Genomic DNA, 22,942 nt, shown 5'->3' with positions numbered 1-22,942 from the left:
CAAAGATACCTAGGTAACCTGGCACGGTGACTTGGCCGTACTCTGCCCGTTCAGCCTCAAGCAAGCCCTTGGCCATTATTACCAACCTTCGATAGTCTTGGTGACTTCCCAGCCGTTGGCCTCCAAATTTGGATACGAATTCACATTACCAAGCCGGGCTACTGCAGTCTGCAGGCGGAAAACAACGCGCGCGCCATGTCAGGTCACCGGCGTGTAGAAATCCATGGGACTTTGAGTTTGCGGCGCAGTCCAATCGTACTGTGTGTACCGGTTAGCCCCGCCACAGCCTGCAGCAGTTCTGAGCTAGGTTGAGGCGTAGACCAAGGAACGTACAAAAAATCAGTTCATTTCGGCCCGTCGCTTAGGTTCCAACCTACCACAGTATCTAGATATCAATATGCGGGCTGGCCAATATGCAGACCAGGGTTGTTTATCAGCATTGAGACAAGGCTGTGGGAAGGTGACATTGCATGGCATTACCCAACGGAGACCTCGGGATCGACAGTTGCAAACATGTTGGTAATTTTCTGCCCAATAGGAGTAAGCATGTGGTTTGTCTCACCGTCACGGGCTGGTTGGGGGCGGAAAACAGGACCGTGCCCCGCATGCTTATCCCAGTGTTTCTTGTCCTACCAGTCGGCTATGGGATACGAGTTACACCCCGTGCCGTGCCGATAGGAATCGGGCGCCACTCAGCAGCAGGCAGGCAGTACTGCCCGCCTCTCGCCTTGGATTCTACCCAGCTTCAAGTTCGGAACACATTCGAGCCAAATCATAGTGATCACTGTACATTCATTCAAAGTTCTGTGATACTTCGTCATTGCCATCGACACCTGTTGTTTACGCGACCGCGACATCTGGAGATCTCTACCATGGGCTTTGCCGAAATCTTGCCTGCAGACCTGCTGTCTGCTGTCGGAGCCTTGGTGTCGTTGGTAAGTCACGTCGAGCCGCTCCATCAGAATGAAATTCGACACTGACTCTCTTTATCAGGGTCTCATCGCTCTAGCTTACACGGCGCTCTTACATCCCTTGAGAGACTACCCAGGTCCGCTCTTAGCGAAGCTCACCGATGGGTACAGCGGATACTTTGCCGCCAAAAAATGTCTGCATCTTAGGACGTACAATAACCATCTGAAATACGGTTCGGCAGCCCCTCGAAACCTCACTGGGCCCAGATAAGCCTTTGTTCGTAGTATGAGCACTCATGATTTTCCGTTAGGTCCGGTGATTCGAATGGCCCCCAATCGCCTAGTGTTCAACACAGCGAGAGCACTGAAAGGCAAGTACACTAGTGCCTGTCCGACTACCAGCATCAGACGAAAAAATCGCTAATATCGTGCAGATATTTACCTGAATCCAGGAGTGAATAAAGCACATATTTACAAGCACACTCAGTTCAATCCCCAGGTAAACATCTTTGGAACATTGGATAGAGACCGACACCGACAGAAACGAAAGGTATACGGGCAAGTTCTTTCGGACCGCTCGCTCCGTGCCTTCGAGCCAACCATGAATAAAGAGATCGATGTCTTCCTGAAGCAGCTCTTGAATGCCCAAGGCAAGGCAGTAAACATGTCTCCAGCTTTCGAGCGCCTCGCCACCGATATCGCTGGCCAGCTGGCCTTCGGACAGCCCCTTCATACGCAAACACAGGCGAAGAACAGAATATTTCCCCGTGCTATGATCTCGATGAACGCAGTAGTCAATCTTTTCAGTAAGCTGTCTCCTGTCATTGCTGAAAACTGTGCGACTGACCGCCTCGCATTGGCCTGGCCAACTGTTTCAATGAGTTGGCCTGTTCTTGGCCGACTCAACCGGAAAAATGGCGCGATATTCGCCGAAGCAATACAAGGCATTATCCAGTCACGCATGGCTCTGGCCAAGGACGCAAAGCATGACTTCTACTCGATCGCGGCGGATGACGTGAGCACAGAGGAGGGCCTCAAGCGCAGTGAGCTGTGGGCTGAGGCTGTTTTCTTTCTCCCTGCCGGTAAGATTGTGCTTTGCATCTCTCTTACCCATCTGACCAGGTTTTATGCCAAATTCCCCATATGCTCTCCTTCAACATCCAAAACTCAACAAGTCTAGCCACGGTATTGTTAATTACGGCTCTTCCTTGACTAAGTATCGCACGCACAGGTGGAACCACTATCTCGGCAGCTCTAAGCGCCATATTCTTCTACCTCTCGCGATACCCTGCCGTCTACGCCCGCCTCGCCGCCGAAATCCGGACAAAGTTCGCCTTAGGTCGCGCTATTCAGAGCGGACCGCAGCTGAACGGATCCAAATACCTCCGTGCAGTGATTGACGAGAGCATGCGGATGTCACCCCCGTTTGTTGGCACGTTCTGGCGGGAACCCTATTCGCCTCATCACGAGCAGTTCGTGGTTGATGGGTACGTAATTCCGCCCGGGACTATTGTCGGGGTCAGTCCCTACTCTGTTATGCACAATGAGGAGTATTTTCCAGAGCCATTTGCGTTCCGCCCCGAGAGGTGGCTGGAATCCTACATGGAGGATGGCGGTACGGATGAACCCAGTCCACAAATAGAACATCACGTATCGATGATGCGTGCTGCTTTCGCCCCATTTGCATTAGGAGAGACAGGGTGCTTGGGGAAAGCGATGGCTTACCAGGAAATGAGTCTTGTCGTGGCGAGAACACTCTGGTACTTTGACTTTGAAAGGGCGCCTGGAGAGGCTGGCAAGCTTGGGGAGGGGGAGCCTGGCAGGACGGATGGGAGGGGGAGGAAAGAGGAGTATCAATTGTTTGATCTGGCTGTGTCAGATCACGTTGGCCCGAACTTGGTGTTTCGACCAAGGGAGGAATACTGGCAAGAGCTGGGTGTGGCTGGCACGGGATTGTAGCCTTGATCGCTCCGCTCAGAAATTGGTCGCGTCTTGCTGGTTTTGATTGCTTCGCTCAGAAATTGGTCGCATCCTGCTGGTGTTGATCGCTCCACTCAGAGATTAAGTGATCGCTTCGCTCAAGGATTGTGCGCAGACGGTCAGACATACGTTGTCCCTAAGTACCAATGATACAGAAATCTAGAGGTACCTGGGCGGGACATGATGACAACATTCATCATATAGCAAGGATTAATTGGCACTGTATTCCTTTTTGAAACCGCTGGGTCTTGAGTGTTTACCACTATATGAAGACGCCATGTATGTCTCCAGACATATGTAGAATAGAAGCGAAAACATTTATACTACCTGGTTGAGAGGCCCGTTGAAGGGCGACAAGGCCATGTTTGACAACTTCATCACAACCTTGCAATCCCTATAATTGACGGCGATGCTTCTTGGCCTTATCTATTTGTTTGAGAAGCGGAGCAAGTGCCTGATACTGTGTTCTCTCTGCACTATTCTCACAATGATGTTTTTTTATGGAAGAATTCATACGTCTTGGTGTTTAAGACTATGTGAAGGCGCTCGATATATTTCAACCGTAGGATATTAGAACCGAAACCGTCTTTAATGAGGTGGAATGGTTGGGGCCCAGTTCACATTCACATTTACATGGAGAAATGAGACCTATACATTTCGAAACTTTAGACTTTTCAGTTGGTTTGCTTCATTTCGCCTGCTCCGCATTTGCTTTCTTTTCTCTTGGGGAGGGGGGGGGGCATGATGAGGCATGCAAGAGTCGGTTGCAATGGAAGGGGCATGCCATTTCCAAGGTTGTGACCGCGAAATATTTCCAAGGGGAAACCATATAGGGGTGTTGGAACCCCACGGACATCCACGTACTAGACATGCAAGCTCATTTCAATGAGACGCCGAATCGCCTGCATCAAGGCGGAATTGACAAGAAACCATTTTCATCTACGAGTATAGGCAAGCAAGGTACCTATGGAAATCTGTAGCAAGCTACATGTAAATGATAGCATATCGAGGGCTTGAATTAGTTGTGCGTTGAAGCTGGATGTAGTACCTAGGTAGCATGGGTCTCACGATATCAGACACACTCGTCTTGACCTCGGGTCTACTAAGGTAAGTAGCAATCTTGAACCACGCCTCTAGTTGGACCACGATGAAAGTTGGGCTGAATGGTTCCAATTTCCGCCATCACTATACAGGAACGGGTATTCTGGCACAAAATTTTAACAGCCGCCCATAGGCAACACCTCAACAGAGACCGCATGAACCATGCGCCAGTAGAGTTCGATTGCGCTACTCAAACGGACGCTCCTCTTATCAGAGACGCCTAGGCCCCGCCCGCGGCGGAGTCGTTGTTGAACTCGTCAAAGCAGACACAGAGGGCGGCCATGAGGGCGAAGTCGACACCCGGCGCAACTGTGAGGCTGTACTCGTTCTGGCCCGTCATGAACGTGGTAAAGCTCTTGAACGCGGACTTGCGGGCGATGCGGGCCGCGACGGCGCCGCGGGTCTCGTCGATGATGTCAGCCGTCGCGTCGCGCCAGTTGCCCTTCATCACGAGCGTCTCCTCCTTGCCGCCAGCGGAGGTGAATGTGGCCGTTGCCTTGGAGCCGACGACTTTGGAAGGCTGTCAGTGCTTTTCTCACTCGGGTGGTATCAGGGGGGAGGCGTGATGAGTGATGAGTGATGAGTGATGGGTCGGTGGATGATAAAATCACTCATAGTTCGGGGCGGGGGGGTTACGCTCTCTGCAGCGCGGAAAACTAGACTCACACGTGAGCCCGCTCTTGACCTCGAAGAACTTGACGCCCTGGGGGTCGACGATCTTAAAGGTCCTGTGGACGAGATGCATCCACTCCTTCTTCATGTCGAACAGGTGGTTACCGGCCATGTCGTAGAAGGCCTTCTTGGTGGTGATCCAGCTGGGGTCGACCTTGAAGACGGGCTGTGGCGGCTGGCCGTTTTGCGGGTCGAGCTTGATGTCAAAGGCATCGCCGGTGATAGACATGACCTTCTCCTTGAGGATGAGCCTGGTCTCCTGGTTCGGGTTGACGTACTGGGTGCACCCGATGGGCGGGTTGAAGGGCTGTAGTTGGCTCATGCTGGCGACTCGGGGTCCTTGTTTTTCCTGAAGCCTGTCGAGTGTTGGCAATGAAGGCAACGGCTTGAGGGCTCTCAGCGAAGTGGAATTCGGACCGTTGAAAGGGGATGAAGCACAATGTATTATATTAGGATATTCTGGGTCGTAGCGCTCGAGGGTTGAGTGGGTAAGCTGACGCTCCCGAGGTCATTGCATGTTGGCAAGGTAAGGTGAGGTCAGCCGCAAGGGATCGAGCGGGCCAAGGGGGTGGATACCTAGGTAGCGGCCTAGTCACTGCACGTATTGGCCGTGTTGGGTCGGTTTGGGAGATAGATCCTCCATCCTGCTGGGGCTAAAATGAGCCTGAGTTCTACAGGTGGAAGCTGCGCCACAAACAACGACACTGCACTGGTGCAGCTGAGTTTGTCCTGCCCATAGCCCATTACCCAGACCCCTTAGCTGCGACGCTGACACCCCTAAAAAAAGATTTCCAAGTGGTGCAGAAGCAAGACACATGCAGCTGGGCGGCCTCAAGACCGTCCAGGTGTCTCGCATCACCCGGCTGTCAGTGTCGGCAACAAGACATGTTCAAAACAATACTTTTATTTAGGGAGCTCTAGGGTATTACTAGTTACTAGTACTTAAGTAGTCAATGGACACTGTAATCAATTGCGCGAGGCGAGCCTGCCGGGACCGGAACACCGAATGTATCCACGATCCTCGATACCGTTCCGCATCCCTCCCGTCAAGTCTCCCCGTTGAAAAGCCTGTCCCAGATTGTTGTATGGCGTCGAGGTGGATCTGATGCGAGCGTAGCACTGGAGTCGTGCGTTCCGTTGTAGAGGTTCAGGACCTCAGACCCGCCACATGTCTGTGTCGCGTCACCCACGCATCTCATGTTGCAAAGTGAAGCGTCCACTGCGGTTGCCTTCGACGACACCCGGTTGCCACACCAGCACTCGTCGCCGTACTCCAGCCCGGCATATAGGTAGCCGCTCAGGCCACAAATGTTGAAGCACGACTCGGCCCTCATGTCCGCCGTCGCTGTCCTGGACTTCTTGAGTGCGCGTGAGCCATCACTAGGCTCTGCATAACATCCGGCTGGTGTGTAGGTGATTTTGTTCTTCGGGGCCTTGGGGGGCGGCGGTGGAGGGAGGAAAAGCGAGAGCGTGCTGTCGCCGCCACAGATCTGCTGCGCATTGCCGGCACACACCATGTCGCACTGCGCATGATCGACGGGGAAAGCCCCATGATGTATCGAGTCACTGCACCAGCATTGCGAGCCATATTCCAGTCCGATGAACGTGTAGTTAGAGCATAGCCCTACGCATTTATCGATGGTCATCAGGAGGTCGTCTTCAAAGAAGAAATCTGGCAGGGCTCGACCTCTTGGCCCCTCGTTGTAGCATCCCACGGGAACGGCTGGAGGGAAGGCTGTAGGAGGCCCACAGTCCTCGGTGACTGTGGTATATTTAATCTTTGTGACAGTTGCCCATGCCGTTACCACGAGTACAGATGACGAGCTGAAGCTTGCTGTGGTCGTCAATGTTGCAGTGACTGTTGGAACAGGGATGGTTGGCAATGTCGGAATGGGTACAGAGGGCACCACCGTGGTTCCAGAAGGCACTGGTTGTGGCAATGTCGGAAGGGGTACAGATGGTATCACCGTGGTTCCAGAAGGCACTGGTTTTGGCAATGTCGGAAGGGGTATAGATGGTACCACCGTGGTTCCAGAGGGGACCGGTATTGGTAGTGTCGGATGGGGCACAGAGGGTACCACCGTTGTTCCAGAGGGGACCGGTATTGGTAGTGTCGGATGGGGCACAGTCGGCACTACTGTGGTTCCAGAAGGCACTGGTATTGGCAATGTCGGATGAGGTACCGTGGTTCCAGAGGGGACCGGTATTGTTATTGTTGGATGGGGCACCGTGGTTCCAGAAGGGACCGGTATTGGTAGTGTTGGATGGGGTATAGGGGGTACCACCGTGGTTCCAGAAGGCACCGGTTTTGGTAGTGTCGGATGGGGTATAGAGGGCACCGGGATGACAGTCGTGGAGATGCTTGTAGTCGGGATAGGCACAGGCAGCGGCAGCGGCAGCTTGTGGGTGCTTGTGCTTGTCGTCGTATCTGCAATAATTGGAATAAGAGCGTGGCTGAGGAGGATGAGCATGCCGCCCAGGCGAAAATTGCTGGGTGCCATGGTGGTACACGGAAAATTGCCGCGCAACAACGAAGAGTACAATGTGGTTCAAGTTGATTGATATTAGAGTCAATGGATGCTTCTATGCCGGTCTGGTTGCAGCTTCGGCGACGAGGAGGGCGGACAAGCAAAGACGAGGCTCGCAGGCGAAAAGGTGGGAAGAAGCATATGGTGATCTGAGTAATTTGTTTATGGCGAGAGCTTGGCCTGAGTCTACCGTTGTTGATTCCTGCTGGAGTTTGGGTCGCTCTTGCTGCCCTGTCGGACGGTTGGCCGCGCCGGAAAGTGCTGAGGACGATGCCAAACATCGTCCTCACCACTCGCGGGCAGAATGATTCCAACTTTCATGGAGCGCAGAATCGCGACATTCGGAACAGCAACAGTGACTTGTCGGTGGATGTCGAATAGACCGTGACAGTGCTTGTGTTGACGCCGCCCGGACAACAAGTCTGGCAGTCATCAACGCATGTCGGAGATATAATCATGTGAGGTCTGCGCCTCTCTGTCCGTCGAGTCCGAGGACTGCTGGTCCCACTCACTCCTCCCATGTTGAGGTGGTAAAGCAGGGCGCTCCAGCCGGCTCATCTCACTCATGAGACCTGGACGGACCGAATTCCCCGAGTGGTCGACCGGCGGGCCTGCCGTGTGACGCTCCCGCTTCGGTTGTCCGAACTTGGCTGGCCAGACGAGACCGAGGAAGCCACGCATCAGTGGAAGGCAGGCGCCCATGTAAACAACTACCAGCTCGATGCCCGACCATGCCCCCATACTTGCGTATTGCCATGTTGGGTCGATGATGTCACGGTTCTCGATGATGGAGATGAGGCGTGCTATGGCGGCAAAACAGCCACTTCCGAGAGCCTGTGTCAGTTTTGCGGCTTGCAGTGTGAAGCAGCAAAGGAGGAGTACTCACAGAGCCCCCAGACAAAACAAGGCCATGACAACAACTTTCTGTGTCTTCTTCATTTGTAGTCTTTGCACTTGGATTGCGGGGAGAACAACGACAGCGACGTCTTGTACAACGCTCACGATTGCACCCATTCCACTGGGGTACGTTTCCGGGATACAATACCCTGGCTTGGTGTCTTTATTCCAGGCGTACTGGACTGGACTGCAGGCAAAAATGGCGAACAGCTCCATAACAAGTCCAGAGGTGGCGATAAATCCCACCACCGTCCATGCTGCGATGTGAAAGCCCTCGGACGGGAAAATACCAAGGTATAGCAAAACAAGAGAGATCTTAATCAGAGCCATGAGGACAGGGTAAATCACCATCGTTATGAACATCGACTCTAGGACGTGAATTACTTGTCCATCCTGAAGATCCCACATGTGCTTACCCATGCCGCAATATGACGCTTCAACATGCATCTTGTGAGTGTGCGAACCTTAAATATGGGTTTTGGTGGATTATACTCACTATAAATCGAGATTCCAATTGTGATCAGGGCGAGGACGAAGCTAATGCCGACAGCCAAGTCGTCGAGTCCCCAAGCTCGGACAGCTCGTTTGCCAGTAAGTCGGATGACTGTCAGCATGGACACGAAAACAGCGCTGACAATGCCGGCTACAATCAACATCCTTGACGAGTCTTCGTGTGGTAGATCACATGCACTGGCTTGGGACTTGAAAAGACCTATAAGGTACCGTTGGTTCCAGTCCCAGATTCTCTCTCACGGGGCCACAACTGTAAATGACTTACGGAGCGTATCGCCCATGGTGCAATTAGAGTTCGAACAGCTGCTTGCTATGACCATGGTCTGGTGCTGACAACGGCAGGAGTCCGATGCGGACTCACAGCCGATCTGTGATGTAGCAACGTCAAGGCAATGTGCCTGACTGGAAGTTAGTATGCTGCACTATCGAATGTCTTCACTAATCTCCATGTTCTTGATCTTACTCCACATATGGTCAGTGTGTAGTTCGTAGCCTCTTGACCATGAACAGCAGCGTAAAAGCAAAACCAAAGGAGCCACAAACCCCACGTGACAACTGGAGTGGATGCTGCCATGTTGGTTGGAATTAGCGTTACAACTGTGATGATTTTGAACGTTGCAGAAAATACCGATTAAGCACCTGCTCGGTGGTATTTGCATACCTAAGTACGGTGGGCATTGACCACCAACTACGCGGATTTGCGAGGATGCTCCCCGTCGTAATCCGGTACCGAGAGATAATTTTTGTCGGTATATTGCGTATCCACAAGCGCCTGGGAAAACGCCTTATTCCCTCCGCGGTGCCCCCTTATTATCCTCTGAATCGAGTAGCTGACTCAATCAAGTCAGGCTCGGGACAAAACACTTTACGCTGGGCACTTTGACGGGAGATCTGCACACCAGACCCAGGATCTGGCCGTCGGGTGTTGGTGTGGCCCACTTCAACGTCCTTGTTGATTTCTGCGATCCCTTCCCCCGGAGATGACCTTTGTTTTGAGGTCCCCATCGATCGTGTCGTAGACTCTCGGCTGCGTGAGCCACGTCTCCACCACTCAGACAGGACTGTACAACAGCGCTTTGCAGCCTTGGTTGGGTCTTTGAGGGCTTGTGTGGATTACCTAGGCACCTAGTGTTGCACTCCACCGTCAGGGAAAAGCGAGAGTTGGCCCCCTAGATAAATTCACATGCTCACACATACCACCACAGATCACTGGTGAAAAACATTTCTAAATATATCCAAAAAAAAAAAATACTTTTAAAAATTAAGGTTCTAGAGGGCTTAGTTAAGGAACTAAGAACGAGGTGGGATGAGCTCTCAGTAACATGTATACCTTGAATAAAACTAGGGTGGTTTTGCTAATTGGGCTGACTCGGTTTTCTCTGACAGCGGAGCCTTCGGGCCCGAGCGGGAGCACCGGTGTCATAACCTTTGTTTTCCACTTGATGGGGCTATATTCTCCTTGACACCGGATAACAAACCCTGAGCGAATGGATAACCAATTGGTGGGCTACTACGGTAAAGAAGCTACCCGCTAGCGGGGGGAGTCGGAGCGCGGAATGTCGACACCTCGAACTTACTCGCCTACCCGCCTACCTACCCGCTTACTCAGCTACCAAATGCAACATTTGAATGATATCCAAACTCAATGGTAATACACCTCCACAGGGGTAATAAACGTTGTTTGAGCTTGTATCTTTTGCTATTGGTTGGCTGGACCCACCAGGTCACGCTTCGGCGAACTTTCTAGCAAAAGCGACTTTCGGTGGGGAGGTCACCAAACAACGTTTATTACCCCTGTGGAGGTGTAAAAGCTCCAAGCTTCCATCTCGAAATAATACTTTACTTGCGGGAGGGCTGATTGGTGGAATTGGGAAGAAGGTATTTAGAAATACTTACCTGTTTCAAAGATGGCTCTGACAACACTCGTCAGTTGGGTCTTTCTCCCCATGCACATACTCCGATTTGTATTGATCTGCAAACGAACTATGATGTCCGTTCAAGCTCGACGATCAGGTGATCATTGAACGGAGCACCATAAATATTTACCCAACGCAAGCACACTGGCAGTCTACCATAAGACCACCCATTCAGACCAGGCATAATTGACAAACTACCCAGCCGACATCATCGCTCATTCACATGGAACCTTACACTCTTTTCGTCTAGATGGGGAAAAGACATTTTCTGAGAAGTTTATTCCCTGATGTTACTTAAGGGAACGTGGGCATTCAAGCAATGCAAAGGCTGAGGGCAACGTGAAGCAGCCCGCTATTGATTTCAGAGATCGGCTCAATCCTGTCGGGCGTTTCATCCGAAGTTGTTGCAACTAGGGGCTAGAATTCAACGCTCGCGCACCTCACCTAAAAGATCCATTCACTACTGCATGGCTGCTTCATGTTCTGAGCGCCGATTGGCTTAGGACAGAGCGCGCAGGCTTTAACCTTTTCAGCTTGTATCAATCACGCGAAGCAACCCGAGGCAACCTTGGAAGGGCATACCCGCGAGCCCCCTTTTACGCCACATTCCTGGTCGTCGGAACATGGTGTTCACGCCTTATTATCTTGATCTCGCCCTCTCACGAAATTCCGTGCAGTGTGTTCGGGCAGCATCCATTAACGGCTCGGCAGCACACTGCGCTTTACCGCATTGGACAGCAACCACATTCATATCCTTCAAGATGCGTCCATCCATCAAAGGCGTTTTATTAGCAGTTACTGGCATAGCCTCGGGACAGTTTGTAGTTCCACCCACAGACCTCAAGACAGTAAACACGACGACTGGCATACAAGTCCGATTCAAGGAGGTCCCAAATGGGATCTGCGAAACCAATGCCAACGTCAAGAGCTTCGCCGGGTATGTGGATGTCAGTGAGACGCAGCACATGTACTTTTGGATGTTCGAGGCCAGAAATGGGAACCCAACTGCTGCACCGCTGACAGTCAGACTCGATGGGGGGCCGGGAGCGTCGTCGATGAACGGCCTGTTCAGTGAGATGGGCCCATGTTCTATCGATGCGGCGGGAAAGGTCATCAACAATCCACTGTCATTCACACAGAATAGTAATGTCGTCTTTATAGACCAGGTAATTTTTCATCCAAAGTTGAACCTTTTTCAATCTTGTTAAAATCTTGCGCAAAACCAGCTAATTCTTTTGTCAATTCAGCCGGCCACTGTGGGCTTCTCTTTCACCACCCTGACGAAGGCTTCTCAGAACCCCAACACCTTTGTCATCACACCCACGGACAGTTGCACCACCGCCGACCCAGGCTGTGGGACCTTCTCGTCTCCTGATCTCACATTGACATCAAACTCGACTGTGGATGCTGCAGCCGTATTCTACAAGACTATGCAGGGTTTCATGGGTGCGTTCCCTCAATACAGCGCCAACGGAGTCCACATAAATGGTCAGTCCTACGGCGGGCACTATGTCCCTGTCTTTGCAGATCATATCGTCCAACAGAACAAGCAGAACAACAAAGGCGCAATTCAGATCCCTCTTAAGTCCGTTACAGTAGAGGATGGCTTCTTCGATACACGCGTGCAGTTCGCAGCGTACTTCAACTACACCGTCACACCAGGCAATCCGTATGATCTGGCTCCATACAACGAAACAGCCCAGGCTCAACTATTCAACAATATCTGGGGCCCTAATGGATGCCAACAACAACAGGCAGCCTGCAACGCCGACCCACCACCGGCAAACATCAACGAGGTCTGCTCAGCAGCCGATGACTTTTGTGTGGCAAATGTTGAGCAGTTCTTCGACGTCAACGCACTGCGCTCAGAGGACGACATCCGCCAGCTGCTCCCAAGCCCCTTCCCACCCATGTTCTACGTCGCATACCTCAACCAGGCCTCAGTCCAAGCTGCCATCGGCGCGTCCACAAACTTTACTCCGGCCTCCGTCCAGGTCGGCACCGCCTTCGCCGGCACAGGCGACGACTCGCGGACGGGCAAGCTTGTCACGGACTCCACGTCGCGGCTCCTCAGCGAGGGTGTGACGGTGGCGTTTTTCACGGGCGATGCCGACTACGACAGCAACATGATTGGCGCTCAGATGGTGGCCAACAATGTTGCGGCGCAGACACCTGAGGTGGCGGCGGCGTGGGCGCAGGCCGGTTTTGTCAACATGTCCGCCTTGCTCGACGGGCAGATCCCCGGCCAGACGAGGCAGGCGGACCACTTCAGCTTCACGAGGGTGTTTTTCGCGGGACATTTCTCGGCGTTTAATGCGCCCGATGCGGCGTTGCTGATCCAGCAGCGTGCTACGGCCGGAACGGACATCGCGACGGGGATGACGCCTATGGTCAAAGGTGGGAACATGATCACGAAAGGTACGCCGACGAGTGAGTTCCGCGAGGGGCCCGGGACCATCCAAAATGTGGTCACGCCGCCGGGAGCTATTTACAACACACTGACGCACGTACCTGATTTACCTGTTGGGGCCCAGACTGCGGGCAAGGTTGTTGCTGGTGCGGGCGACGGTGGGTCTGTGGCCCTCCACCCGTTCGCAACTATGACGAGCAGGAAGATGAACAGGGTGCTGGCGGCGCAACGACAGCAGAAGAGGAGGAGAAGTTTGGAGGAAATTACCAGGCGAGCCCTTTAGAGTATCTAGTTGTCTTACATATCTCCGTAATATTCATTTCGCGATCTCATATATGTAAACCTAACAATGTAGATGTTGATCCTGCGACGACCCCGGAAGTCTCAGACTAAGGAAGTTAATGTGACAACCTTGGAAGACGCGTGCAGGGAGGACTGTGGTGTTTCGTCTCCATGAACGGCTCGCTTTAGCGTGCCTAAGTAGTTACCCAGGTAGTTAAGTAAAATTCGAGGCAGCTTTCCATACCGTCAACTTGAAAGACCAGTTAACGACGGGAACAGGGATTCTCTAACATGAGCCAAGTGACAGAATCCAAGATGCTAAGGAGTAGATGTATTCCAAGGTGAACATAAATCTAAGAATAAGAGGGGAAATTTGCTACCTAGGTAGGGACGTGAGGGCTACATTTACCACATTAATTGTATGTGTTCAGCCCATGTACGCCTCATCGCCTGATAAAACAACGTGAAGTGCCCTCATTTGGCTTTGGAATCAAAAGGATCATCGCCGCAGCTTCTTACACCAACGGGAGATGATTATACACCTTCCAATGAGGTGTCCAAGCGCTAACGGTAGCCCGTACCTGTACCACGTGAGAAGCTCCCTCAATCTGACCGCTGTTAAGACCTCGCCGTCACCACCTACGGTATCTTCCGGTGTTTTTGCTGTCGCCACAGGGTGGCCAGTGAACGCACCGACAGCTTCGAACACGATCCCGGCGGTCTGTTCGGGCCGGCTCAGAAACGGCGAGTGGCTCGACCGCAGCTCCCTATGTTGCACATGAGCGCCCATCTCCCTGGCCATGCCGACCTGCATACGCTGCGCCACCACGGGCTGGCCGCGATCCTCAATGGTACCTAGATACCACACGGGGACGTCCTGCCAGCCGGCGTATGCGAATTCGCCCCCCTCAAAGAGCGACTTGAGGCTCTGGTTGGTGAGCTGCGACACCCAATATTCTGCTTCGTCTGCGGGTACGTCGTGGTAGAAGAGCTCACGTGGAGGCGCAACGAGCTCGGCGTATCCGGTCGTGTTATTGATTCGCCAGAAAGGAGGCGGTTTTCCCATGAAAAGATCCATGAAGGCGAGTCCCGTGAAGGTAAAGCCGGAGGCGATAAGGACGAGGCCCACGACATGGCCTATCTGGTGGGACGAAGTCCCACTGCCCTCGGTGGCGTTGTCTACTGGCTTCATGAAACCTTTGATGGCGCTATTGCCCACCATGCCACCGTAAGAATGGGCGACGATGACGACATTGTGTCCTTGACTGGTTTCTTTGCATATAGCCTCGCGGACGACATCGATGTCATCTTTGAAAGTGGCGGCCGGATTGCCGGTGGTCGATGGTAACGTAACTGAGACGCATTCGAGTTTGTATCTGCCTTGCAGAATGTTGGTGACCTTGTCGAAACAGACGGGCTTATGCCACGCGCCTGGCACAAAGACTAGCGTCGGTGATGAGGTTGACATGGCCGACTGCTTGTACTAGTACTTCAAGTCTCCAGATGTCAGGGGCTCTTCTAAGGTTCAAGTATGTTTGACAGTACGGACACGGTATCACAGAAGCACCGGGAGCATGAAAATATTGAAGAAGGACAATTGTGTTCTAAAATAGCTTGAGAGTTACGCTGATGAGGAATCAATAGGGTCAGACAGGGCTGAGGTTGGTCCGAGAGGGAGAAGCTGAGAACGACCCGCGGCTTACATACCTAGGTATGTACCCACCTCATACTTCGTTACCCGTTCCGCTCCGCTCCGAGCATACCAGCCACACAGCGCCACTGTACATCAGATCCTGAAGTCCTGAATGGTCGGTGGTGCTGCGATAACAACACGGAACAAAGCTGACCCTGCTGTAACGTCAGATTTCTCCAGTCACGAGCAACACAAGCCTTCCGTCTCGCAATTGTTTTCTGCACGCTGTCTATGTCCCGTGCCAACACTCCGTTGGGCCCAGCAATAATGGCGATCCGGGAGTCAGATGCGGAGCATTTCGGACTGTCGAACCTGGTTTTGGTCGATCTACTGTTCACGCCTGTGGCGGCATCCATTTTTTTATGGTCAGATTGTCGATGGAATGCCAATCAATCCCGTTCACGCGGAAGGCCACTAGTTCGGGGGAAGACTTCTCAGTCGTGCAGCATGAGGAGCTCTGCGGCGGAGTCGTGGTGAGGACTCGTGCATTCTGCTCTGACCTCGACCCTTGTTCCTTGAGCCTTAATTCTCAAATTACCATATACGCCATATACGTTGTCAATTACTGAGAAACCTGTCATTTATGTGGCTGGCTGATAGAAAATATGGCAGGTAATACAAGCACATCAGAGCACCGAGCCTGGCACTACAATGCCGACCATCCTTCCATACTGCTACGGGTGCGCACGGAGACTGAGCCATATCACATTGCAATGGAATCTATTTACGTACCTCCAAGTGCGCTACTATCGCGCCGCCCATAGCACATTAGTTCACGAATCTGTTGAGCCTCCTTTTGTCTTTGGGGCCTAAATTGGATATATGTCATCCTCCTGCCAGCATCAGCATAGAAAACAAGTGGCGCTGGGATCCCTACGATGCAATGACGGAGCACCACATTTTCAAGTATGATTATGAGATTTCAAAAGAGGGCCTATTGAGTACTTTTGAATGCTCGTTTTGGTCTCCTTACTGAGCAGAAAATGACAACTATGATATTAGTTTCGTCGAACTGTGGAAGAAGGAAGCTGATGAGCCCTATGACGAAGACTTGCTGAACACTATGTGGGATCGGCTGGTATGCACACTGGCCATGATTCTTACATCTAGATGATGGGATTGAGTGGTCGCGGAAATCACCAGACGGGAACCTAATACGAACAGACAGGGGAGGCCGCCATCTTTCTTTGACTACTGATAAGTGTCGTTGAAGAATGATAGTGCAGCATCATATTAGTGTGGGTAATGCATGCTTGACTGTCTTCATACGGTGCGTGAAGCAGGGGTCACGTACCAAGAGAAATGAAGTAATAATTGCTTTGTCGTGGTGACTGAAGCCTTGAACACAACTTCCACCGCTTGCAATCAGGCACAATTGACACCGACCGAGAAACCATGCCCCGCGCCACCGGGCTATCCGGGACCGCAGAACGGCCGGCTGCCTTAAGGATTCATGTCCACGAGCTTGTTGGCCGGAAGTGACACCGCTAGGACCAACAGCTTCATTGTGTACTGGACAGGTCCCCGTCCCTTGGTCTACTTGTGTCGACGATTCTAGTGAGCGGCGCCGTCGGGAGCGATGCCTTCCAGCCTTGTCTGTGTGGCACGAGGCTGAGGCCACGTGCCCACGTACTGTATTCTCTTTGCACTGTTATTAGCAATTTACCTTTTTTTTTTAGGAAAAAAAGGCGCTCGGTCTTGAGAGCGTTTACTAATGTATGAAGGCGCCACATACATTTTCTATATATGGGGATTAAAAACGAAACCACCCACCTGTCCCCGTCTGCAGCGGACTCTGCGGAATAGCAGACGCTCTGACGCTACGAAGATATGCCCCATGAGTCTGGAGCGCCTGCGGACACTGGAAGCCTCGACACCGGAACTTGATATGCATGCCTGTTCGACGAATGGACCCCACCTAGGCGGTAATTGTCCTCAGTTGACGAGCTGTCTAGTTCAATGATCGGGGCTTGGAGGTATGCCACTGAAATGGGCCAAATTACGTTCAAACTATTCGCTAGCTACGGAGTACGCGACTCTGGGTTTTGATTTTGTTGTTATTTCTGTTGTAGTTCAACAGCCCGTCGATTCACCACTTCTTCTCCCGCGAACCTTCGGGTATTGACTTTGCTAAATACGGATCTTGTCTTTTTTCTTTTTTTTTTGTGTCGACCCGATCGGGACAACGAAGCACGCCATGATGGGCTAGTCGAAACAAGCTGCTACATGGCTCCCCTACAAGGCTTGACTCGTGAGCTAATAAAAGTGTAAACTGACTCGTGGCTTGAAAGCGCTAGCTTGAGGCAAGCCCTGCCACAGCAGCTTGAGTGCTCCGCCTCCCACATTTGCCCTCAGTGGCTTCAAACTAACGGGCGCCCTTAACGTCAGGTGTCCCTATGCAGCAACTCTGCCATTGCCTCCAAGGCCATTTACAGAAAGCCAGTGTATCCTCTACCAACCCCGGACTGTCAGATGAAGCTAGGCGAGATTCAAATGGGCTGCTAGCCTTGGCAACTGACATGCGAACCCCATCCTCGGGATAGTCACTTGTTCCGTATTTACACAATCGTGCATGGTCCACGCCTTGTCCCCATGTCGTTAGCTGTTTAATGTAGATGCGCGCGCGGTCCGCGGTTAGAAGTGTGGCATGCCCAGGCGCAAGCTCAGGGGCGCTGCAAGGCACCAGAGCCGCCAGAACTGCGAGGCCACCTACCTAGGTAGGTAATCAACTCTCGCCATTGAAGGCGTTAAAGATCTTACGGGAGATATAAAGTCAGCAAACATTGCCCTAGACCGGCAAACGATCTATTACCAACAGCATCACCACTCTTTTGAATATTGCAGCCAGACTCGTGCATCTCTTCACAATTTACAATCCAGCGTCCCTAAGAACAGCTTACGAAATGCTCGCCCAATCAACAACTCTTCTCCTGGCCCTTGGCGCCGTTGCCTCCGCACAGACGATGAAGGGCTTCCCGTCTAGCATCACTTGCTTGAAGGATGACGGCACCAATGGCACTGTCTCACAGGCCCAGATTGAGTCTGCCATCGTCGGCCCTCAGGGGGATCTCATAGAGCAGTCCGCTGCGAACGCCGCCTCGGGCCATTGTGTTACGCTTAGCATCCCTCTGTACAATGTGAGTTGCCACTTCAACGTGCCGCTTGTGTATGTGGTTACTAATCCATCACCCTCAAGATCGTTGCTGGAGACATTGCATCTGTCAGCTATGCTTACGATAATGCCACGGACACGTACAACTTCTGTCTCGCTCAGGGAGCTACCGACCCGAAACTCGGGTACCCGACCCGGTGCACTGAGAACTAGCCTGCTCAAGTGTGATCGCACACCTGGATAGTCAAGAGAGAACCTGCTTATACTATAGAGTCGCAACATTTGTACATATACCAAACATCATATAGACTGAGTACGAATTCAACATTTGCTCATTCACCTTGCTTCACGCAACCACATGTATGAGACCACTGTTTGCTACGGCCACCTTTGTCTGCTCACAGAATAGGAGCATCACACCACTAGAAAGACTAGCGAAACGTGCAAATGAACAAATAAATGAATACATACCATGATAGAGACCAAGGCGGAAGAGTCAAATAAGTTTTCTTCAAATGTTTCCTGCTTTTCCTGAAGACATGTGACCACTCTGTTAGGTGCCAACATTTGGACCCAACACCTACTCACATAGAGAACTTTGTGGTACCTAAGCTTTAAACAACGTACAAGTTACTTGTGGTAAACATTTATAGGAGAGATGATGTTGTAAAACGATGACGAACCAGCCAGTAATTTGAAAACGTTTTCCCAGACGATGCTGTCCTCATCTATCCCCAAGAGCGCCGGCGCTAATCTTCGGACGCGGTGGGCATGGGAATGAGCTTGCCGATGAGTCCACCGGAGTAGAAAGGCTGAAAGAAGCGAGCTTGGATCGCCTAATTCATGGCGGGCCCTGATGCCGATTTTGAAATCACCCCAGTAGCAGCAGTCTTCAAGACTTGGCTTTATTAATTACTTTCCAGCATGCAATCTCGCCAAGCACACTGATATTGTCAAACAGAATGGCGTAACCAAGCAGATAGGACGCCAAGGTGTGTCTTAAAGACCATAAACTGTCGGCACGGAAGTCCGGTACTCGACCTGGTAAGTCAACACATAATATGACTGTAGGAATTCTTTGAGCTCCTCTACAGAGCCGATACAATGTTAAAAGTCCTAGAATTACCAGGCACCACGTACATATCGAGGTAAATGCAGTGCATTTCCTAATACATGACTTCTCAGAAGGAATTTTGGGAAATCAGTGCATTCTACCGGTATCGTGGGGCCGTGCCTGTTCTCGCCGCTGTTATCGAGAAGTACCAAGGTAGGTAGTTGGAATGGCTATCAGCCCGTCGAGGTTGAAGCCATCGCGAGCCGCGAGCAACCTAGCCTAACGTCTTCAACCTAGATGCATTATTAGATTGCATATTCCAATGTTGTTAAATACGTGGTCTACATACAGAAGGCCAGTGATTTCATGTGTGGCTCCAAAGCAGGAGGCCAAGTCGAGGTGATCCGCTTTCCGGACCCTCATTCCATATCAATTGACGCGAGCAGATGCGGTTCGCTGAAGCACATGTTACTATCCATTCTTTGGACGGCACACTCGATCAGCGCGGCATCTTCGAGACTGAAGCGCCGCTCTGGTAAGTCGCTTTTCACGTAAAGCTGGGCTCCAGGGGTGCCACCACTTTCCAGATTTGGGCCGATAAAGATGCAATCATCCATTCCAGCATAATCCAGCCGAACTTGTGGAGGACCCGCGTTGTACCGAGGTTGGGATGGTAATTATGCGGGAGGTTCTGCACCCGCCTTTTAACCTATCGGATTCAAAGAAGATGGAGAGATATCAGCAATGCAGGGACCTGTTCAGCTCTTACAGCCACGTTTCGGGAATGACTTCCGAGGAAGGCCATAGTAAGCGTGGAGGCATTGTCCTGGTGCCAACCCCGCGGCAATCCGGCTGCTCCCGTCTAGCGAAGATCCGAAACATCTTGAATACAATGCCTGGTCTCCCGTGCCTAGCAGCAGTGAGACTTGTAGGCACTGATGGGGTTGCATGATTACATTCTAAAGGAGGATTCTCGGGCCCAGAGCGAGGCATTTGAGTCTTCAGGTGTGCCCTGACTGGGTCAGGTGCTGCCACATCTCACCCCCGAAGCCACCTGAGCATGCTTAAAGTCGAGGCTGAGCGCTAAATGTCCGACTCCGCATAGCCAATCAAGTAAAGGCCCATTAACCATTTGAATAATGTTGGGACGATCCGGGGCGATGCATCACGGGCCTTGGCGACCCGAGACCAGCATCGTTTCGTACTAATCGTATGGGGCCAAGAGATTCTCAAATCGCATTGCAGGATGAAGTCCAGACGAGATATCTGATGCCGGGACTTGTGTGAATGGATTATGGATTTTGGAGCACCTTCGTACACGCGTGTGGAATACAGTGAGTCGAGTTCTTTCAAAAACCCACGACGTGGCCCTCGAGATTGTCCATCCCACTTTCTCTCTGTGGTGTACCGGCCACTTCTCCTGTAAATATTTTTCAACTGCCTCTGTATATACTTGCATTCACATAGTTTCCAACATGCGCTCCTTTCTTATCATCTCGCTTGCCGCCCTGGCTGTTGCCAGCCCCTCCAACCCACAGGTAGAAGAGGGTAACAAGGCCCTCGCTGCCCTGAAGGAAAATAGCCCAGATGACGCCAACGCCATCCAGATGATCTCCGAAGACCAACGTCAGGACCAAGGCGTCGCACAGATTCTGTCCGAACTGGGACAAAACAGCCCAGATGTATGTATCACCAAGGCAGTGCACACGCAGGTCCCTTTCTATTCCGAACAGAGCGTGCTGACCTATGCCATTGCAGGACGCGGAAGCCGCGAAGGGTCTAGGGCGCCGTGACGATGATGTTGCTAGCATTCTTTCTGCGCTCCAATCAGAGAGCCCCGAGGTGAGTGTCGATGATTGTCGTGTTGATGACTGTCGTGTTGTTCCAGAATGGTTGACTGACTTTTGAACCTCAAAGGACGCCGCCGCGGCTCAGGACGTCGTCGAGCCGGACACGGAAAAGCGCGAGGAGGATGTTGCTTCAATCCTGGCAGCTCTCTCACAGGAGAGCCCGGATGATGCGGAGGCTGCCGCTGGTGCCATTTAGTTTGACGGATGGTGACAGAAAACGATATTCAGGTGTGTCGGGTCAAGCTGTGACCATTCAAATTGTCAATGATTTTTGATTGATCCTGGAGTCGACTTTGTAAGTCTCCATGAATTGTACAAAGCAGAGTCGGATAGATGTTTCCAAGGTTTCTCACTCGTATCTGGACCTCGACTACGAAGTAGCGCTGTGCATCATATAAAAGGGCGATCTTGTATGCAACACCAGAAACGTTTGAGCCGGAGTATTAATTACATTTCCAAGTTTCTACTCTGTCGGTCAACCACCCGCTGACAGACTCTAGTTTATCCTTTCTATATCGCATTCCCTCGGGATAGCCATGTCCTAGAAATACTCTGTCATCCATTCTGCAATCGTCTCCATAGTAGTACCATTGAACACAGTCGGACCATCCTTTGCAAGCAGCCTCACAACTATCGGCAGATTTCCACGCCTGCGCCCATAGTCCTATATCAAAGTGTCCCTTGGGCTGAGGGGCCGAGTCTGACGATATGGAATGCACTTGATATTGGCTGGAAAGATTTTCCCACCATCTCCTTCGCTTAGACAGGGATGGTGCAATCATTTGCGCGTAGAAGTCGCCATAATTGAGGGGGTTCTACTACATGTCAGCACACCTACGTGACCCGGAAGCGGAGATTCTTTCATAAACGTCACTTTAACTCACACTGAAGTCCCAGGATTGCTCTAGCTCATAATACCGAGCAATATCACGGCTGTGGGCGTGGTGCCATGTGAGAACCGGCTTACACCAATTCTCCCTGGAAAACTCGATCTTCCAATGAGGCAGTCCATTGAAGCCCCATGAGCCTCCATCAGTCCTGTCGTCCTTGTCGTCCCCAAACCAGACTCCATAGTCGTTGAGCACCTTGCCTAAAGCGTAGTCGCCGCAGCAAGCCTCTTCCACAAAGCCCTGGTACTTGGTGACTAGATCCCCGCCTCGACCGAAAGATTTCTCCCATGCACCACGGGAGAGCGCGAAACCAGAGCCACCGTGAGCGAAGGTTGTGCCCAGCTTCTCACCGAGCCCACCAATGTAGTGGCTCTGGCTGTGATCGAACTCGGATAGGTACAACAGGATGTTCGGCAGGAACAAGTAGGTGTCATCCTCTGTGTATATGTACCACTTTACATGCGGCCATTCCTTCCCGGCGTGCTGGATCATAGGGAGGAATTTGTACTTGTCCAGCCGCCAACCTCCTGGGGGACCTTCTTGGAAGTCGACGTCGCCGGGTAGGCCTGTCTGCTCAAGGTAGTAGTTGGTCTCATCCCAGTCTCGAATGGCGTGATACAGCTCGAAGGCTGGAGAGTCCTTCACGGATTTGGGCAACTGTGCCAGGATGTCGATGGCGTTGTGGGTGCCTATCTTAGCTGTTGCGTCTGAGTATATGACCGTACCATTAGGCTTGACACGGTTTGGTGCGAGAGTCGTAGAAAGATGGATGGGCAGTCTCCTCCAGAGCACTGTTGATCCCGTCTTTAGGATGAGCAGGACGTCGTCATCCGTCAAAGTTTTTGCGTCGTCACGGCCTGGACTCTGTGATTGTACAGCATCATCCAGGGTTGAGTGTGTAACGCCTTCATTGCTTCCGCCCTCAGCGGGCAGTGCTGCGCCATTCCACGATGGTACGTTAGATCTCGCGGAAGGGTCCATAAACCACCAGAGCAGACATATCGTAACAAGCGCAATAATAGGCGGCACCCTTCGATTATCTCTGTACACTTTGCTCATAGACATTGTAATCCTATTGTGATGAAGCAATGGCGGGAAAGGCGCTGGAGAAAGATGGGTGATGGTTTAGAGAT

General features: G+C 51.9%; 9 protein-coding genes across 9 annotated transcripts; 4 read left to right on the top strand and 5 right to left on the bottom strand.

Moving 5' to 3' along the window:
- Positions 1-470: 470 nt before the first annotated feature.
- KVR01_008076 (uncharacterized protein) lies at positions 471-2,870 on the top strand (the record flags this gene model as incomplete). Its single annotated transcript, XM_044788489.1, has 5 exons — positions 471-935; positions 994-1,144; positions 1,223-1,282; positions 1,346-1,993; positions 2,143-2,870. 5 exons carry the CDS (start codon positions 471-473, stop codon positions 2,868-2,870), a joined length of 2,052 nt encoding a protein of 683 aa, XP_044643054.1.
- A 1,016-nt stretch (positions 2,871-3,886) lies between these two features.
- Positions 3,887-5,351, bottom strand: KVR01_008108 (uncharacterized protein). Its single transcript, XM_044792509.1, has 2 exons — positions 4,659-5,351; positions 3,887-4,502 (listed from the first exon to the last, which is right to left on the bottom strand). Exons 1-2 carry the CDS (start codon positions 4,984-4,986, stop codon positions 4,213-4,215), a joined length of 618 nt encoding a protein of 205 aa, XP_044643086.1. The 5' UTR covers positions 4,987-5,351; the 3' UTR covers positions 3,887-4,212.
- A 286-nt stretch (positions 5,352-5,637) lies between these two features.
- Positions 5,638-7,165, bottom strand: KVR01_008106 (uncharacterized protein; the record flags this gene model as incomplete). The annotated part of the gene is made up of 1 exon (XM_044787630.1): positions 5,638-7,165. The coding sequence occupies one exon, from the start codon at positions 7,163-7,165 to the stop codon at positions 5,711-5,713; it is 1,455 nt and encodes a 484-aa protein (XP_044643084.1). The 3' UTR covers positions 5,638-5,710.
- A 459-nt stretch (positions 7,166-7,624) lies between these two features.
- Positions 7,625-8,419, bottom strand: KVR01_008211 (uncharacterized protein; the record flags this gene model as incomplete). The annotated part of the gene is made up of 2 exons (XM_044781222.1): positions 7,625-8,026; positions 8,195-8,419. 2 exons carry the CDS (start codon positions 8,417-8,419, stop codon positions 7,625-7,627), a joined length of 627 nt encoding a protein of 208 aa, XP_044643189.1.
- Positions 8,420-11,279: 2,860 nt separating this feature from the next.
- Positions 11,280-13,211, top strand: KVR01_008205 (uncharacterized protein; the record flags this gene model as incomplete). The annotated part of the gene is made up of 2 exons (XM_044788318.1): positions 11,280-11,684; positions 11,766-13,211. The coding sequence occupies 2 exons, from the start codon at positions 11,280-11,282 to the stop codon at positions 13,209-13,211; spliced, it is 1,851 nt and encodes a 616-aa protein (XP_044643183.1).
- Positions 13,212-13,709: 498 nt separating this feature from the next.
- KVR01_008140 (uncharacterized protein) lies at positions 13,710-14,678 on the bottom strand (the record flags this gene model as incomplete). The annotated part of the gene is made up of 1 exon (XM_044782359.1): positions 13,710-14,678. The coding sequence occupies one exon, from the start codon at positions 14,676-14,678 to the stop codon at positions 13,710-13,712; it is 969 nt and encodes a 322-aa protein (XP_044643118.1).
- A 3,128-nt stretch (positions 14,679-17,806) lies between these two features.
- Positions 17,807-18,228, top strand: KVR01_008039 (uncharacterized protein; the record flags this gene model as incomplete). The annotated part of the gene is made up of 2 exons (XM_044794548.1): positions 17,807-18,040; positions 18,100-18,228. The coding sequence occupies 2 exons, from the start codon at positions 17,807-17,809 to the stop codon at positions 18,226-18,228; spliced, it is 363 nt and encodes a 120-aa protein (XP_044643017.1).
- Positions 18,229-20,676: 2,448 nt separating this feature from the next.
- On the top strand, positions 20,677-21,115 carry KVR01_007753 (uncharacterized protein; the record flags this gene model as incomplete). The annotated part of the gene is made up of 3 exons (XM_044786006.1): positions 20,677-20,751; positions 20,828-20,911; positions 20,987-21,115. 3 exons carry the CDS (start codon positions 20,677-20,679, stop codon positions 21,113-21,115), a joined length of 288 nt encoding a protein of 95 aa, XP_044642731.1.
- A 679-nt stretch (positions 21,116-21,794) lies between these two features.
- Positions 21,795-22,874, bottom strand: KVR01_007828 (uncharacterized protein; the record flags this gene model as incomplete). The annotated part of the gene is made up of 1 exon (XM_044785996.1): positions 21,795-22,874. The coding sequence occupies one exon, from the start codon at positions 22,872-22,874 to the stop codon at positions 21,795-21,797; it is 1,080 nt and encodes a 359-aa protein (XP_044642806.1).
- Positions 22,875-22,942: the final 68 nt, after the last annotated feature.

This window comes from Diaporthe batatas, assembly GCF_019321695.1.
Source record: "Diaporthe batatas strain CRI 302-4 chromosome Unknown Contig00009, whole genome shotgun sequence".
NCBI classification, from domain to species: domain Eukaryota; kingdom Fungi; phylum Ascomycota; class Sordariomycetes; order Diaporthales; family Diaporthaceae; genus Diaporthe; species Diaporthe batatas.
This window is presented reverse-complemented; position numbering and strand designations above follow the sequence as displayed.